At 44.3% G+C, this 15061-nt stretch overlaps 3 protein-coding genes across 5 annotated transcripts; 1 reads left to right on the top strand and 2 right to left on the bottom strand.

Annotated features, from left to right (window-relative positions):
• Window positions 1–366: 366 nt before the first annotated feature.
• On the bottom strand, window positions 367–2546 carry LOC306792292 (ADP-ribosylation factor-like protein 3; the record flags this gene model as incomplete). The annotated part of the gene is made up of 6 exons (XM_079289365.1): window positions 367–426; window positions 1176–1361; window positions 1572–1622; window positions 1743–1859; window positions 1993–2173; window positions 2488–2546. 6 exons carry the CDS (start codon window positions 2544–2546, stop codon window positions 367–369), a joined length of 654 nt encoding a protein of 217 aa, XP_079145491.1.
• Window positions 2547–3682: 1136 nt separating this feature from the next.
• wbp1 (WW domain binding protein 1) lies at window positions 3683–10372 on the top strand. Its single transcript, XM_079289939.1, has 4 exons — window positions 3683–3859; window positions 4656–4758; window positions 4988–5155; window positions 5644–10372. Exons 1-4 carry the CDS (start codon window positions 3797–3799, stop codon window positions 6186–6188), a joined length of 879 nt encoding a protein of 292 aa, XP_079146065.1. The 5' UTR covers window positions 3683–3796; the 3' UTR covers window positions 6189–10372.
• A 232-nt stretch (window positions 10373–10604) lies between these two features.
• Window positions 10605–14965, bottom strand: lman2la (lectin, mannose-binding 2-like a; the record flags this gene model as incomplete). Of its 3 annotated transcripts, none has more annotated exons than XM_079290180.1 (9): window positions 10605–12115; window positions 12281–12412; window positions 12521–12635; window positions 12798–12959; window positions 13229–13261; window positions 13366–13448; window positions 13536–13653; window positions 14349–14467; window positions 14776–14965. In XM_079290180.1, 9 exons carry the CDS (start codon window positions 14963–14965, stop codon window positions 11973–11975), a joined length of 1095 nt encoding a protein of 364 aa, XP_079146306.1. In that variant the 3' UTR covers window positions 10605–11972. The 3 variants fall into 3 exon arrangements, with proteins under 3 accessions (XP_079146306.1, XP_079146307.1, XP_079146308.1); XM_079290181.1 differs by having other exon boundaries at window positions 13229–13255; window positions 14776–14955; XM_079290182.1 differs by lacking the exon at window positions 13229–13261 and having other exon boundaries at window positions 14776–14955.
• Window positions 14966–15061: the final 96 nt, after the last annotated feature.

Raw genomic sequence — 15061 nt, 5'->3', positions numbered from 1 at the left:
CTGGTCAAGTGTTCGACGCCGCGGTATCAACAATATTCAAGTTTACCGTATTGCCGATAACACACTACCATACCACATGAGGCCGAAGCCCATATTGAATCGTCACGAGGCATTCCACACTTGTTTCCGTCTCCATCGGAGGATCAAGCAACTCTGACATATTAAAATCAACCAACCTTACATACATAGAGGGACACACGCGAACACACTCACCAGCAGCAGCAGGGCAGTAACTCAAGGCCAAAGGAGGAGGTTTATTTTTATCATGGGTAAAGGCGCCAAATCATGTTGGTATGAAGGGGGCTATATAAATGCAAATTGTATTGGAGAGCTATTAGTCCTGGAAAAGGTTTGTATGTAAATGCCCTATAGGACCACGGCGGCGCACTCGGCCAGTTCAGATGAGTTGGGTTTGTGGCAAAAGTGCTGCAAAAGACAAAACTGAAAGAATAGACAGAATATGCAATTGCCTTGTGGTAAATCACGGTGAACAAGGTGAGCAGCTGAGTAATTGAATGACCAAGGTGTTTCTGTATGGTTTATTGTGTATGCAAGGGAGAAGTATTGAGGTCCGTCACCTGTGTGCATTTGTAAGTGGCCATGCTTTATGGTCATTTTGTTCATGGTACAGATTTTTGTCTGTACCTAAGCAGAACGGAGTGAGGCCGTAAGCAGCTCTGTGAACGTGTGAATTGGCAAAATGTTGAAGCATCACTAAATTAATTATACTGCCTTGTTTATGGCCTTATACCTCAAGACTAGACTTTGTGGTTGGCAGCATAGAGCATACTGTGTTGACTGGAGAAAGGATTGGTGATTATGAAATGAACAAATCAAATATGACACGGGATGCCACAACATTCATGGCCAGTAGTAGATTTAATAATTAGACATTTGGTTTTTGAGAGACAACACAAGCGCAAGGCCGCCCTCTAGCTTCAAGTACAGAGACTCACAGTCATATATCGGTCATGAATCCAGCATGCAAAATACTGAATTTTATTCTACATACAAAGTACAACATTACAAAAATAACTGTATGCAGAACTAACTCAAAATAAATAGAAAATCACATGTTTGTTCAGTCCTGTGAGTTCTCAAACGGATTGCCAAAGCCACTCTGCAGCCCATGCTGTCTCAACCCTCGCAGTGTTTGCAAACTGTACTGTAGTTACCTGCACTCCCTCAGCAGTCACTGCTGAGCAGGCCTGGACCTGCCACATACGATCCCGGATCGTGTGCAGATGGAGACTCTCTGCCAGCTCAGACGCCGGGGTGGCTGTCATCAGGTCCTGCTTGTTGGCAAAGATTAGCAGTGGCACAGCAGCGAGGTTTTCCTCCTCCAGCAACTCAGACAGCTCCTGGAGGAAGAGACACACAAGGGTTGTCAGTGATATATGTGTGTATTGGAGTCAAAAAACTAAATTATTTTGACTTTTCGGCTTTAATTGCACCCAACACCATCAGAAAATATGATTAAAATTGAGTCTGAATGACTATTTGTATTATTATTCACACTAAAAATGTATCATCATTGCACTCCTTTAAAGAATCGGTAATGTGTAGCTCACCAGGCTTGTCTCTTCCAACCTTTTCTTGTCTGACCTGTCAATCACATAGATCTGCAAACAACACAGTCAACACATATTAGCAAAATGGTTCATAACATGGATGATATATGCTGAATTCGTTTAATTCTGGCTATTGTAACAACCAGTTTAAGTAAACCACAGACAGCCAACCAATACATCTGTGTCCTCAAAATAATTCCTCCAGTAGGGGCGGATCTTGCGCTGACCTCCAATGTCCCAAACATTCAACTTGAAGCCAGATGATTGAACACTCTTGATATTGAAGCCATGTTGAATAATGACATAGATCACAGATCGAATTAAACAGGCGAATTAAAACCTGATTACAAAATCTGGTGACTGGAAAAGGAAGAAATGTGTGTGTGTGTGTGTGTGTGTGTGTGTGTGTGTATATTTGTACTTGTGTGGGGGTGATGTGGCTGATATCTTCTCCTGCCAGCTGTTTCAGCAGAGTGGTCTTGCCAGCGTTGTCCAAGCCAAGCAACAGTAAGCGCACCTCCTGTTCTGGAGACTGCTTCAGCCTCCGAAGTATAGACAACAGGCCCTTCAGGCGGATCAGAGTGCATATTAGAGGTGATGGACTTCAATGGACCGGCAGGTTTAAAGATGACATGGAGAAACCTGCAAGCACTTTGTTGTTACATGACCTCAGCTGCATCGGGTAAAGCAACGATCTTCACATGCCAACATGGCGCCAGGGGTTGGCAGAGGAAACGCAGCGTGTACAGGAGGTTTAATGCTCACCGAGAACCATCTAGAGCGTGAGGACTTAGCTGTTAGCCGACCTACACATGTATCAGGCCAAAAGCCCTTGTTGGCCAAGATTAAGACATGTGCACGGTGAATGGGTTGTGTACACAGGGTGGTAAGAAAGGCTTTGGCTCAAGCCATTTACCTTGCGGTGTGCACTGTTAAGATGACAATGCTGTCACTGAACTCTGTGACATGGAACATGTGCACTGTGCCAAAGAAACAACTGATTTTAAACAGATTTTGTTTTCTTTGGCATTTTCTTGATTTTGTAGCTTTATAATCTGTGGTTTGTCTTCTTGTTTTTACATATTGTCTTATCTGTCTCCAGTTATCTATATATTGTATTTCTCCTGTAAAGCATTCTATAACTACTGTTAAGCCTGCATTGTTGAGAGTGAATAATCCCAAAATGAGAATAAAACATAGTTTAATTTAAAACTATTCGAATTTGAAATTGCTATTTTCAGTGATAACTCATATTATCATTGACAGCATCAGTACCTATTGTTGACATTTTCACCTTAATAACTAAACAGTGACACAAAACTAATGCAGTAGTTTTCTATTCAAACTATAGCTTAGTGCCTTTGTTGTCAAAGCATCAACATACTAAAGTACACAATAATATTAATATGAATTTTAACACAACATTCAGTCATGCAATGTTAGCTCAACTGTCATTCAATCAAAATACAAACTAAAATGTCCATGATATTTAATTGATTGATTCCAAAGCGGCCCCGGCTGTGAACCGCTATAACTCACCATGTTTTCTTCAGGTGTGGTGTTGGGTTTAGTGGCCGCCTGCTCAGACGAAAGTGGATTAGCATCTTCCAAACCATGCTTCTTGGTGAAACAACCGTGACGTCAGCGTAAACTACGTGACAGCATCTCTCGGGCACGAGACCGAAAAGAAAATGCGAGGACCAAATTCAGCCAATTTAAGATAAGATAAAATAAGACAAGATAAGACAACCCTTTATTCGTCCCGCAGTGGGGAAATGTATAGGATTACAGCAGCATAGTGGATAGTGCAAACAAGAGAGACATAGTAAAAAAACAACATAAAAAACAAGTATTATAAATAAGTAAATCAGTAATCTTCTGCATTGAACAGTAATGTCTTCACCTATCGACCCAGGACGAATCACAAGACTTTAACGCGCCTTCCGGTTGCAATTCGCCATTGAAAGAACAGGAAGAATTGAACTGTGAAAGTGAATTTATATGTTTTCCTGATACGTTCATGTGTTTCACAGACGCATACACAGCGCCCTCTAGTGTTCAATAGGCGACTTCGTTTCATGTTACTACGACTGATTCCGCGTCAAGGAACAAAAACATGTCCGAGTGCGGCTGAACGCTTAACCTGCAACAGTCACCTCAATAGTCAACGATTCGACCGACTGCTATATGATTCCCGTCGTGTTAACGGCCGACAACCCAGAAAGATGCCGCAGAAAGCACTGGGATCCATTGTAGGTCTTCTTTGTGCCGGGACCTGTCTGGTGCAGGTAAGCCCGTCGCTAGCGCTCCCGGGGTCGGCTGACGCTCTCAGCCGACGCCGCTGCTTCTAGGGTGGGTGAAGGCCTCCTTTCCGATCTCTTCTTTTTTGTCTCCTCCACAAAGGAAACTGGGCACTGGTTCGCGGATGACGTCATTAAGTCAAAGTTTTAATTTATATTTCGACAGTTCACTTCGTGGACTATTTTTAGGTTGTAGCTGTAAGATGCACGAGTGTGTTGAATTGCCTCGATTTTGACAAGTTTGAACCAAGTGTGTCAAGATTAACGTTAGCCGCTGCTAACTGGTACCCCGTTGAAATGGACGTGTTTTATTCATAGTTGTTGATGTTAGCCAGCGGGACAAGCCAGTTAGCCCCAGTTTGACCAGTTTTAGTCCCTGAAAGAACCACTATTTAAACTTAAGTCAAAAGTAAATTGATAACGAGATTAACTATCACAATTTAGCATTTTATCTGCAGATTTGTTGACCTTGTTTGGCAGTAACATTGACGTCATTGTTTTATTGCTACAGGTTACTCTTAAAACCACTTTTAATGTTATTGATAATTGCACACATTTAGCAGTGACTGCTGGCATTCCCTCTGTAATATATTAAAACATCTGAATGTAAATATTTTCCTTTTATACAGACAATTAGCACGGACGTGCAAACGTAGTAAATGACCACGGTTAAATAGATTCTAGAAATAGGTCAGCATATCAACAGCTTGCTAAGCAGTTTCTTGTTGACTTGTGTGATTGAATGTTGACTTTCACGTTGTGTACCTCTTGTGTGTATTTTAAGGGGAAGGAGTTCTGTTTCGGGGTAAACAATGAGCAGTACCGCTGTGAGATGGGGTACTGCTGTGGAGAGACAGAATGCTGCACCTACTACTACGAGCTCTGGTGTAAGTTACTTGTTCTTGTCTTTTCCCAATTCTTTATTCATATGAATCCCATGTGTTTTTGTTTGTATCCCATTCCTTTTGTCCATTGAATTCAGATGTTGGAGATTTAACTCTAAAGTTGCATGGAGTTATCGCCCTTTGCCTCAGGGAAAGCCTGGCTCGGTTCACAAGTTTACCTGTGCATGATGATAAGATTACATTGAGTCTGTTCCCCCCCCCCCACTCATAGGGTTCTGGTTGGTATGGACCCTTATCATCATGCTTAGCTGCTGCTGTGCCTACCGACACCGGAGGGTTAAGATGCGTCTTCAGCAGGAGCAACGTCAACGTGAGATCAGCCTCATGGCCTACCAAGGAGCCTCCAGCTCCTTCATTACCCCTCCACCGCTCAATCTAAGTGAGTAGTCTTTGAAGAGGGCCAGACTAGGAGTTACACACTAGGTTGTGGTGGTGTAAGAATAGACGCATACGCCTCTGCAAATGGCCTGAGTGTATATTAAAGATCATAGTCTCACATTGTCAGAAGGGCGTCAGAGAGCAGAGATGCCTCCCTAATGTCACTCCTGACGTTGGCTGAAAGTTGATATTGTGTTCCCTAATATCACAAACAGGAGAGGGACAAGGTGTTCGCTTGATAAGACTCACAGGCCCACAGTGAACATGTTTGACTTAAAGTCAAGAATGGGAACACAACTCCACCCTATCATATGCTCTTGGCGCTCTTCCAATAGGATGTCATGGGGAACATTGTTCTAGGCTTATTTTTCCAATACCTGACGTAATTTATAAACGACTTGTTGTTGCAGCTCTACATGGATGCACAACTGCCTTTTTATAGGGAGGATTGTTTGAAAGCTAAAGCTGTTTGTATTTGTGGACTTTCAGGGTTCTGGAACGACTGCAAGCTTCCGGACTATGAAGAGGTTGTAGGTCACCCCCCGACACCACCTCCTCCTTACTCTGAAAACCCCCACGAGACTACTCCAGCACTCCTTCCTCAGGTGGTTCAGCCGGGCGCCTCGGTGCCACAGCCCCCGCCCGAGGCAGACCTGAGGGTGCACAGTCAGGCCTCGGGCTCATCCTCAGAACAGGAAGCAGTGGCGATGTCGATCCAAGCACAATGTCTGGCAGAGGAGAACGTGGAGGCTTCACTGATGGAGGAGGAGGACGACGAGGAGGACGAGGAGCTCGTCACTCGACGTCGCCACGTAACCGGCGACTCTGGGATCGAGGTGTGCGTCTGCCAGCTGGAGGTGGACGAGGGCTCGGGGCTCGAGGAGGAGGAGAGCGACGAGGAGCACCGGATGTGCAAGGCCACCGGTCAGGACTGCTGCTCCGGGCGCCAGCAGCAGACCTTCAGGCAGAAGGAGCACACCTCTGAGCTGGCCAGCCAGACCGCCGGCACCAGCACGGGAGACCACATGGTGTGATCCACGGCGTGACTTAACCAGCCGACCGGCGTGGCTTCCTGCTTCACGCAGCGTGACGTCATCATCATCGACGAACTAACACGCAGGCGTCACGTGATGATAACTAATCCTTAACGGCTCCTGATGAGGAAACACGAATAACATTGTGTGGACAAACTCTTTTTTTTCTTCTTTCTTTTCTTTAAGTGGGGAAACCAGCAAACGCATTTGGTGTGTTTTTTTTTTTTTTTTTTGTGCTAAATGCGAGAGCGTCATGGGTAGCGAGACGACAACAATTGATTGTGACTGAAACCAGAATGGACTCTTGCTCCCACCCTCTCCCTGGGCACTGCTGTCATGTATCCGTCTCTATCCTCGGTCATAACATCTCCGGCCATCTGACATTTTACCTCCGGTGGGACGGTCGGCTGGGAGCATACCAACACGGTCAACGACATTTCTCCCCTGTGACTTCTGAAGGCAGAGGAGTCAAAACAAACAAGCCTCTTGAGAACTGAAATGACGACTGGAGCACACATTTCCCCTTTTTTACCCAAAGCTGTGTGCGCTGTGAAATCTAGGGCACAGCTGCATTATGATGTCAGCTCTGAGGTCACTGCACCGAGCGTCTGGTGTGACGTCTGTGGGATCAAGAGTGGGGGAGACTATTCACCCACAAACAGCAGAGGGAGATGAGTTCTGTTTTGTCTCCTCCCTCACCAGCCCTTTCTTTCTTTTTGATATCCATATTGTGGCCTCCACAGCTCTGTGGTCACCAATTAGCATGACTGTAGGTGAGGAAGGATTAGTGATTTATCGACTGTGCGCACCGCATCTCCCCACTTCGGGTTTCTGGCTGCATTAAATTCATCGCAGCAGCCAAGAGGGCCATGCCACCAATTTTTGTAACCAATAAAAAGCCTTGTGGCTCTGTGTGTGTTTTAGTTACTGTGTTATGTCAGAGTGTGTAGCGGCAGCAATTTTGCTCATTCTAAACATAAGTAGTAATATAGTTCATAACGCAGGATGTACTTGCTTTTTTTTTTTTTTCATTTCATAACCAGCTTTGCATCAATAAAGGCCGCAGGTGTCACCGTTAACAAAGCTCCTGGTGTGGGGGGGGGGGGGGGTTGAGTCTTGTGCGCTTTGTATATCTTTATAGTGCTGTAGCATCTGGTTGTTGTACTTGCTCAGCACTAGGGTGGATTAACGATTAAAAGCACCGGTATTTTGCATGAGGCATGAATTTTCTGTGTTCATTAGTATTTTTCTAGTAGTTGGGCTGCTTTGCTCATCTGCGGACTACGGTGGCTACACAGCTGTGCGCCCAGATGTTGGGGTGACGACATGGTTTGATCGTGTTGTGTGTGTGAGCCACGCATTGCTGTGCTGGTGGCTCATAAGCTGGTGCTGCTCTTCTCAGTGTGAGGGATCTGCGGTGGTATTTTCCATTGGCGGGGTAGGGTGCGTTAGCAAGTCGAGGTGAATGCAGGCTCTGCAATCCAGTTGGTGTTGGCACAGCTGCAGAATCTATTGTGATTAACTGCCTGCTTCTCTGTGTCGCACGGCATGATTCAAAAGGATGGCAGTCAAACTGGTGGTGAGACGAGATAAAAGTGCGCAAGAGACGACAAGTCTGCGAATATTTCATCGAGAATTTGGTTGCGTAACAATGTCCAACAACATTTTATTTGTTTGCTCTGATGCTGCGTGTCGAAATTGGCACAGTGTAAAACACTCTGGTCGGTCGTTCTGCTTCACAATTATCATACATTTCCAAGAAATTATTTCAGGTATTAAAATGAGACCGTTGACCTCGTGACAGGAGGTGACACTGGGTTCTGCACACGTTTATGGTTGTGACTCTTCCATTTAAGCTGCATGTGGCTCAAGTGTAGGAAAACAATACAAGAGGGGCCAGTGCACCCAAAATGTCAGTAGAGAGTGAAACAGAAATTAATACACTGGCGGCCTAAAGGCTTCAAATTGGAAGAAGATTTTGTTTCATGTTTATTAAATGGGCCTAATCAAACATGCCGTTAGCGGCCCTTTTGTGTTGTCGTAGTGGAGCAGGTGCTTAGATGTGAAGCCAAACCGACATGACAACGACCTTTTCAGAGGAGCTGTTACACTGTGAGCATGACTGCACACCCATTAGCAGAGGTAATACGAGACCAACACACCTCAAGCTGCCTCCCTGGAGCTAAAGTCCTGCTTATGGAGCTGCACATTAAACAGACGCGCTGCCGCCTTATTAGAGTAGATGTAGGTTCTCGTTAAATGGTAATAGTTGTGTTGTTTCTAGCATGGTTGTGCTTCTGTGGTAACAAAGTAGCATCTGAGCTCGTTCCGAGGAAGTGCGCTCGCTCTATGAGAAGAGGATGTGGTTTAAAGACGCTGAAAGCCACACGAGGTGAACGGTCCTCTGTTGTGTAGAGTTTTACATGCATTGGTTTTTGTATCTGAGGCTGTTTTGTTCTTTTGTTTGACTTTAAAATACTGTGTGCGTAGTTGGTTAGTTGTGGCACTGATGGAATGAGTCAAGGACAGATTTTGTGCTCTGGATCTGGTCCCAATTAGTTTGTGATGTTTACTGGCTTGAAAGAAAAAAAAAGTATTGTTTTTGTTTTCTATCGTTTTGTTGTGACTCATCCTGTTTTGTGTCTGGAGGACAAAAGTGAACTATACCGGTCATCACGCATCCATCCGTGATTCGTCTCCTCTGTGTTCTTCACTAAAAGCCACAAGTTGCCGAGATCCACGATGTGAACATGGTCAGGTTTTTTTGGGGGGGGGGGGGGGTTTCGATGATATTTCAATGTTGTGGTGGAGCTCATATATTTACCAATAGCTGATTGTATACGACTGTATGTTTGTGTAATAGGCTTTATCTTTGCCTTTTTTTTGTTTCGTCAACTGGACGAAACTCCTCCTCAATGCTAACGATCCTTCCTTATGTAACTGCATGTGTGGTTGTGATGGAGAGTTTTTACATTTGGACAGTGACTTCACCCTCCGCCGGGCTCCGTCTTGGTAACAGAAACACATTTGGGGCTCATCCACTCATGCAGAAGAAGCGTGGACAGAATAATCTGCCATCTCCGTGCTCCACAGATCGTCACGATTTGGTTTCCCACTCTCAGGGTTATCTTTTATTAACAAGCAGTGCTACAGTACAGAATGAACACCACCAGTCTCATAAAAACCAAAGCAGTTCTGTCATGTTAATCGTTTTCTGCTGTTATTTCTGCATCTCTGTAGTCTATTGTACTTTGCTCAACTAGGCTATGCAACAACATTAACCTACTGTTTATATGCTGCGACCCCGTTCTCTCTCTGTGTCTGTGGTCTCCAGTACAAGCAATATAACTGAGTACTTGTGGCACTGTACTGTAATCTACTTTGGTTGATGTGCGTACATGTATTTGTTTAAGAAAACTTGTAAAAAAAAACAACTTGTAATTCTACCTGCAATGATGCCAGGATGTAGGCTTCAGTGTCAGCTGAGGGGCTTGAGTTAAGAAGCCTTTCTAGTTTATATATATTATTCTCTTTTTGGCTTTTTCCTGCCTGCATCCTGGACCACTAACCCTTTCGACTCCTGACGTATGAATAAACCACATTAATGAGATAATTAAACCAGAGAGTGGGGGGGGGGGAGTTGAATAGATTGTTTTCCTTTTGGAATAATTCTTGTTAATCTTTAATCCGTTTGTCACTTTTCCATCCCTCATCTTTGTTGCACTAATTCAACGTGTCTGTTTTCTCAGTGAAAGCGACGGCTTTGTTCTTTTTCATTGGTGATGAATTTTCACTGACTGTTGCCTTTTTTTTTAATCCTCGGTTGGTCCAGCGGCATCAATGTCAAAACCTTTATACATTATACATATGAAAGACCTCAACATGGAACACAGTCGGCTTAAATTAGACACATTTGTCATTGTTTCTGTCAAACAACTTGTTTTTTTTCTTAAACATAGATTAATACCAACGGATGCGATGGTTGAGCGATTTTCTTTTGCCAAGATGAGAAACATCCTAGTTAATTGTTTTAATATCTTCTCAAACAAGCGTAAAGTGGTAAAAGAGAAAACTGTAAAACACGAACGCTTTAAAGTCCTTTGTTTTAGTAGGAAGTCTGCTGTGTACTCGTTGGGTCATCATATGTATTTTATTTTTTTAATAAAACAAAGCTTGGCACTCAACTGACGGACGCTTGTCATTTCTTGTCTCAAAACTTCATTTGTTTATCCTCAAGTTGCCTTTTGCTCCGCCTTGGTGTGCTGTTGTAAACATTTCCATAAATGAGGATGTTGTAGCTCAAACAAACTGAAAGCTTAAATGAGGTTTCAACAATGGGCTGAACTGTGTGTTGTTGCCAAACGTTACATATATAACCCACTTCCTGCAAGAGGTCATGAACGATATCCACGTCGGTCTTTAATGAGACGATAGAAATAATTCAGGACAAAGACACTGGATGGATACATGAGGCACACGGGTTTTCACACAAACATACAGAATATAAATAAAGTAGAGCGGTTGTTGAAGTGGCTACAGGGGGAAAAAAGGAAGTCCTCAGTCATTGCACAAATGTAAACAAAGCACCACCTAGAGACACATCTGATGTTGACATGAGGCCTGTGGCTAAGTGGATAGCAGGGCCGTCTTTCAACCAGAGGGTCGGCGGTTCAATCCCCGGCTCTGCTAGTCGCATGTTGATGTGTCCTTGAGCAAGACACTTAATCCCGTAGTTGTGCCTACGGTGTAGAAATGTGATAGACTCTGAATTGTAACTCGCTTTGGATAAAAGCTTCTGCTAAATGACTGTAATGTAGTAAAGAAGAAGAACTGGTCCGGGTCTTCAAAAAAGGGGAAATAGTCCCAATAAATGAGTCGTCATTCAAATTATCTTCAGTGCAAAGTTCGTTCCTGGCATTTAAATGTATATTTTAAAGAGTTTGCTCTAAACTGATTGTTTCTTCTCAAATACACACATTAACATCTGGGGGAAGGGAACCGAAATTAAATATTTTCCCGAAACGCACAAATCACCACATGCATCAATGAGACTGGTCAGTTTTCAATGTAAACCAAGCACGGCTCATAAAGAATAACCTCAACAAATGTCATGCATACTACAACTACAGGGTGAGAATATACAGCATACTATATAGTATATATACAGCATACAATATAGAATATACATATATATATATATATATATATATATAGTCAAAATGATGAGTAGGTAAAAAGCACAGGTATGCTTTTCCTGAAGCAAAGAGTAGAGATGCATCTTTAAGGAGCAACAATATTAGCTTTTACTGCTATTTGGTTAGTGCGTCAAGTCGTAATGTCGAGTAGGAAAACACTGGATACTTATATATATATATATATATATATATATATATATATATTTCTCAAAGCCATGAAATTTGTCAAATGCAGAAAACAGCAGCTGCTCATCAGGCGTCATACTGCACGTCTGCTGGGTAACGAGTACAGAAGTGGAGACAGTAAGGCTGAGTCGGTGTGTGTCAGGCAGGGGCTGTGGACAGAAATAAAGTCCTCCTACTGCTTCATCACTACCAATGGCAAAGTTGGACGCTGGCTCTTTGTAGCAGGTGATACATCTACTCTGTCTCCCGTCAGGATAGTGTCCTCAGGATAGAGCAACCTGCTGCGCTCTACTGACCCACAGCAGGGTCTCACTCTTTGTCTCAGTGCGGTTGGGTCCACGGACCACAGCAGTCCTCGTAATCTCCTCCTCCATCTTTTTTTCCTTCGTGCGTTTGTCCTCTCTCAGTAGAAGCGCTTGCGTCGGCTGTCGTTCCAGTGGCCGTAAACCACCAGGCCGATGACGATGAGGAAGATGAAACCCAGCATGGACAAGAGCGCGGTGAAGAAAATGGATATTCCACTCATCCCCTCTTCACTCTCACCCACTGGAAGAGAGGAACGACAGTCAGGGCGTTCGAAAGGGAGGGAAGGAAAGAAGGGTGAAAGGAAATGAGAAATAAAGCAGGTGGACGGAGAGATGACAGTGAAGGAAAGAGTGACAAGCAGCAGAAAGGAGAGGAGGAGAGAGGGGAAGGAAGCATCTTTCTTACGTTTGAGTAGCTCAAAGTTATCCACGCTGGGTATAGTTATCTCCTCTTCATCCTCCTCCTCCTCCTCCTCTTCCTTTGGACTCCGCAATACCGTCAGTTGGTAGAGTTTCAGGGAAATGATGTCATGGTTGTCTGAACATAGAGAATAACAAAATATGATTATAATTACACGACATCATTTAGAACTGATTATCTGTACTTGAGGAGCAGTTTTATTTTGGGACAGTGAACGCGCTTCACCTGAGAGGTCTCCCGTGACGGCTGTCGCTCCAAAATAATAGCCTTGTGGAAGCCGCACCCCGGGTATGTCAAGGCAGTCCCTCCACTCATGTTGTCCGTCGATGTCTATCATCACCTGAAGAACAGAAGCAATTCAGTGACTTTAAGACGACCACTGAATGTAAATACCCGGGCAGCAGGTTTACTGATTCATATGAAAACGTAGAAACGGTTGGAACGTGGCGGTGATGAGCAAGTCTCTGCGTGTGCTCGGCACTGTTATCACAGAGTCTCTCACCGTGAGCCTGCGGCGGACGTATCGGATGAAGAGGAAGGTGTCGTGTTTGAGGTTGCGCACCATGGCGCTGCAGCCGCCCACCTCCGTGGGCCGGCCGTCCCGCTCGTGGTCGTAGCTGATGCTGCCGTTCCCGACCATGGCCAGCACGAAGGGGAAGATCCTCTTGCGGGAGGAAGAGAGAGAGAGTGAGAGTGAGAGTGAGAGAGAGAGAGAGAGCTCATCATGTGCTGACACAGCGGTGCCGCTTTTACAATTAGGTCATGCAGGCCGAAGAAAGAAAAGATGCTCTACGTTATTTTTTTAAAAACTTGCATCGACTGTTTCGGTATTGTTTCAAAAATAAGGGTATGTTTGAAGTCAGAGAAGCATGCTTAAGGACCAACAGAGGCCGTACGAAGACGTAGGATTGGGATCATCTAAAAAGTGGTTACCTGTGTGCGAGGAGTATATCTTTTCTTCTGCGCCTGACTCAAATGGTTGCACAAAAGAAAACAAAGACAGCCCTTTTACACACATTTGCAAGAGACACTTGTCCACCTGAGGTGAAAGCAGTGCCCCTCCATCATACCTCCAGATGTTTCTCCTCATTGGGATACGTGTCCACAAACACACCCAAGCCAGTGAAGTTGTCTATATTTCCAAACACAGGACCTGTAAAATAACAAGAGGACAGAGTGTTGAGTGAGCTGTTGATTTTTTAATGGGTTGAGATGAAGTCAGACGTCCTACAGCGCTCACCTTTCTGCACACGTTCCTTAGTGTACCAGATGGCGAGTCCATCACCATTCAGGTTCTTCTTTCCTTGCCCGTGAATCTTAAAGTGCACCTGCATCTCCCAGTCCGTCAGATGGCAAGGCTGGAAACACACACGGGTTAAATAAAAACACATAGTGATGCTCCAACGACTTGGCAAGAAACATACGAGACCAAAAGAACCTGATGACCAAAGAGTAAATAGAAGCCTGGTTTCACTGTAATTCGTTTTTTTTAATTTGTAGCGCTGTGTCACGCAGACTAATGGTCGGGTTGGGGCCGAGGCAAGAGGAAACACAAATCATAGTGGCATATTAGAGACATGAGGTGTTTTTGCCCAACCACAGTCATGGGCAGCCGCTGATGAGGGTGTTTATTGTGGTTAGTGCGAGACAAGATCAGACAGGGTTAGATCATCAAAGAAGATGTCAGACTGTCTGAAAGCAAAAACCAGATGCTAAAACATCATCCCACACCTAACCCATACTTAATCTGTGTTTCACTGGCTAAACAAACTGTACAAATCGTGTTCATATTTACAACTTGCTTGGTATGCACTATGTTTATCTGCATTTATTATAATAAGGGTAGACTCAATTCTAGAAACACCTCAAATAAACTTGCATTTAAATGTACAAGCCTGTTTTTTTCTTCATCTAGTATTTGAGGGCTCTAACCCTCCCTCTCATCTGCATCCTGTGTCTCCTGGCTCTGAGTATAATAGCAAAACCTTGTTTCGTGAAATACAAATACAACACTGTCATAGCACACCACATTTACCAGTATTTGTATACTCACAAGGCGGCTCCATACTGCCCCCTGTCTGCTCTGCTTGTCAGGTGTGAGCCGCACCTGGTCGGTGGTCACCATGGCATCTCCCATCAGCTCCCAGTGCGAGGAGCCTAAGGAGCCCACACCTGAGCACACAAACCAGCATGAACAAAGATGACACCGCACAATAGAGAGCAGTGACCCTCTGCTACTAAACAAAACGTCTGTTTGAGGGAGGAAAGGTACAACTAAACGGTTTTTAATGAAGCACAATGTAAGGTATTGAATATGGTATATATACATATATAAATATATATATAAGGTTAACAGTATAACAGGCTGAATGTTACAGCAGCACGATAGAAATACACGTAGCTTGTTATGGAAACATCTGTCCCTCAGCCTGCCCCACTGTGACCGCTTATGGGGTGTATAACGGGTGAGATAGCGTTACCTTGGTACGGCTTGGAAAGCGAATACTCCCGCTTCAAAAACTCTTCCATTTCGTGATCATCGTCGGGAGAACACCGGCTCGAGGCAAAAATAAGGAAAGCGAAAGGCCAGTACGATTTAAAAGACATTGTTTTCCGTCGGAATGGTGATCTAGGCTCCAAGTAATTATCGCTACTACTGGTGGCGGCCATCGTTGGTATAAACTCCGCCCACTAAATCGTCAGCTTCCTTCCCATTGGTTGACTGTGTTGCATGGCTCGCCGCCATTGGTCCGCGTGAGTGTCAAT

The sequence above is a fragment of the Melanostigma gelatinosum genome, assembly GCF_949748355.1.
Source record: "Melanostigma gelatinosum genome assembly, chromosome: 18".
In the NCBI taxonomy this organism is placed as follows: Eukaryota; Metazoa; Chordata; class Actinopteri; order Perciformes; family Zoarcidae; genus Melanostigma; species Melanostigma gelatinosum.
This window is presented reverse-complemented; position numbering and strand designations above follow the sequence as displayed.

Excerpts from the sequence above, each read along its gene's own strand:
- wbp1 (XM_079289939.1), top strand. The coding sequence starts at position 3,797 with ATGCCGCAGAAAGCACTGGGATCCATTGTAGGTCTTCTTTGTGCCGGG. Across the intron at positions 3,860-4,655 it reads CCGGGACCTGTCTGGTGCAG|GGGAAGGAGTTCTGTTTCGG; the intron begins GTAAGCCCGTCG and ends GTGTATTTTAAG. Across the intron at positions 5,156-5,643 it reads CCCTCCACCGCTCAATCTAA|GGTTCTGGAACGACTGCAAG; the intron begins GTGAGTAGTCTT and ends GTGGACTTTCAG.